The sequence below is a fragment of the Notothenia coriiceps genome, unplaced genomic scaffold (genome assembly GCF_000735185.1).
Source record: "Notothenia coriiceps isolate Sejong01 unplaced genomic scaffold, NC01 NC01_scaffold00015108, whole genome shotgun sequence".
Taxonomy (NCBI): domain Eukaryota; kingdom Metazoa; phylum Chordata; class Actinopteri; order Perciformes; family Nototheniidae; genus Notothenia; species Notothenia coriiceps.
In genome coordinates this window covers 1-2,818 of record NW_011347809.1, presented here as the reverse complement: position 1 = coordinate 2,818, position 2,818 = coordinate 1, and the positions used below count along the sequence as shown (strand labels likewise).

Here is a 2,818-nt window from a genome sequence, read left to right as displayed (position 1 = left end):
ACAGTAAAAGTAGTCATTGTGCAGATTGGGCCATTTCAGAATAATATATATGATATGTTTTATAATGATTGATCATTAAAGTGTTCTCAAAGCTGGTTAAGATGCAGCTAGTTTGAATGACTTTGTATACTGCAGGGTAGCTTGTGGATTTACTCCAGGTGGAACTAAAGTCTGATTTAACACTTGATTATATTTCACATCATTCATCCACATCTGTAAAGTAACTAAAGGTATTAAATACATGTAGTGGAGTAAAAGTACACCATTTACCTCTGAATTGTAGTGGGGTAGAAGTGCAAAGTAGCATATATGGAAATACTCAAGTAAAGTACCTCAAAAGTGTACTTGAGTATAGTACTTTAGTACATTTAATTAGTCACTTTACACCACTATAGTCGATTCAAACAACAGATGTGTCGGTGTAAAATGTGTAAATCCAGTCATCTTCTCTACAGTATGAAGTAACGTTAGCTAACCGTTGACTAGCATAATGTATACAAACAGCTGAATATAAACAGGTCTGAGAAGAAATGCTACACCAGGACATGTTTGTATAAAATACACGTTATATAAATGTCAAACCATAAGATATGAAGCGTATTATGTTGAAACGTAAAACATAATAGTAGCGCGGAAAAGCCTATGGGAAAAGCCTTAGTCATCGTATGGTTGACATGAGTTAGCATCACTAAGAAAAACCCCTCAAAACGTGTCTATTTCACACAACGTCTCAAAACAACAGCCACAACATCATTCTACTTAGTGAGGTAGTTATTGTGAACAGGTTTTCCTTTATTAAAACGTAGCTTACCTCTTGCAGTGATCGAAACTGAAACCCCCGACCGGTGGCTGGTTCACTATTAATGTCGCCATCTTGATAAATGAAGTGGGGTTTGTTTCCCGGAAGTAAAGGAAGTGGGTCTTCTTCTGTGGTGTTTAACGGCAGTTGGCATGTATGTGATTTTGCATCGCAGCCTCCCTCTGGAGCCAGGTTTATACTGCGACCGACCATCGTTATTGTAGAATATATATTTTGTCTGGACCAGTGTCCTTTCATCAGAGGAAGAAAGTAATTAAGTACATGTACTCAAGTACTTTACTTAAGTACAATTTTGAGATACTTGTACTTTACTGGAGTATTTCCATGTTATGCTACTGTGTACTTCTACTCCATACAGTTCAGAGGTAAATCGTGTAATTTTAAGTAAAAGTTGAAGTACTCTCAGATCCTGTAGTTGAGTAAAAGTAGAAGTACCAGAGTGTAGGAATACTAAAGTACAAAGTAGCATTACATTGAAATACTCAAGTAAAATACAAGTACCTCAAAATTGTACTTACTGTAAGTAGGCTACTTGAGAAAATGTACTTAGTTACTTTACACCTCTGGGTACTGTTATCATAAACAATCTAATCATAGCATGTATGCAACTTTGTATGACAGTGGTGTATATATATACTGTACATATTGGGAATGAAAGATAATTACAGTATATATATTATAATAATGTTTCATTCACAAAATGTAGTCAATAATAACTAATGATAATCTAACACACACAAATATTTTTCCACAGGTTAACTTAATGAATGTACATCAACAAAGTGAGAAACAAATATCAGCAGTTTTTGTATTTTACACTTTCTGTAACAACCTAACTGTGCTGGCAAACAGGAGTTTTCCAGAACCCATACACACGGCCTGGTCTGTGTTTTTAATCATGCTTCTGTGTTTTGTTCACCAACAGGACAGGTGCCAACCCGATGCCAGCTGGATGTCAAGGTCGGAAAGGAAATGGGCTCCAGTCAGGTGGACGAGATCAGATAGTGCCCTCCAAAACAAGATGGGATCATTATGTTGATTAAGCTTTTTATTAAAGCAGAGTGGGAAAAACAGGTGGATGAAGGTGTAATCGGTGGATCTCAGAGACTGATAACACAGGTTTATTGGGCTCTGACCTGAACCTCGTCATACACTTCCTTCATGTTCCAATACCTTATGTTGGGGATGTGAAATCATGACTAACGTTTTCCTGCTGCGTCTGTCCACTTCAGCACCTCTTCAACCTTCACTTTAACCACCAGAACCCCTTCGATACTGGAACTAGCTTTACTAATCAATACAAGCATCCCTATTACAATGCAGGGTTAGACAAAACAGGTGGCACTGTTTAATTAATGTATAAAGCCGGAATTAGTATCTTTATATTCACCATGTCAGTGGGGGTCAGAAACGCAACTTTATACAAATGAATGATAATGTTGCCTTGTTTTAAATAATTTACACAAGCAACATTTTCCTCCCTTGTGGAACAAACCAGATTTATCAATTTCCGCACATAGACCAGAGATCCATGTTAAGATAACACAGTCTCATGGCATTTCGTGTTATTGTCACGAAATTAATCTATTGATTCGTGTTCACCAACACGATTTCGCCATTTTTTTCGTGTCACACAGAACGATTTTAGAAGCAATGTATTTCTATTGGTAGTATGTTTCGTGCCTGCACCAAATAATAACAAATTAGAAGGAAAAACAGATACAAAAAATACAGATTTCAGTATTCTGAGGCTCTGAGCCCATCTCTTTTCCTCGCGGACAGCAAAAAAACTCCGACATTATACAATTTAAAATAAAAGGGATAGGGTTAGGCTTAGGGTAAGATATTTAGTAAGACAATGTTTTTATGAACCACACAGCATCCGGTCTTCCAAGACCCGACCGGACAAAAAGACGTGGTGCAGGCACGAAACATACTACCAATAGAAATACATTGCTTTTAAAATCGTTCTGTGTGACACGAAAAAAAGGGGAAAAT

The 2,818-nt window shown here is 37.0% G+C and overlaps 1 protein-coding gene across 1 annotated transcript in view; it reads right to left on the bottom strand.

Annotated features, from left to right (window-relative positions):
- LOC104948789 (proteasome subunit beta type-7-like) overlaps positions 1 to 919 on the bottom strand; it is a 2,161-nt gene extending 1,242 nt beyond the window's left edge. Inside the window, exon 1 of the mRNA XM_010775014.1 lies at positions 812 to 919. Within this exon, the coding sequence (XP_010773316.1) occupies positions 812 to 873 (62 nt within the window). The 5' untranslated portion in view covers positions 874 to 919. The remainder of the gene's footprint in view (positions 1 to 811) is intronic.
- Positions 920 to 2,818: the final 1,899 nt, after the last annotated feature.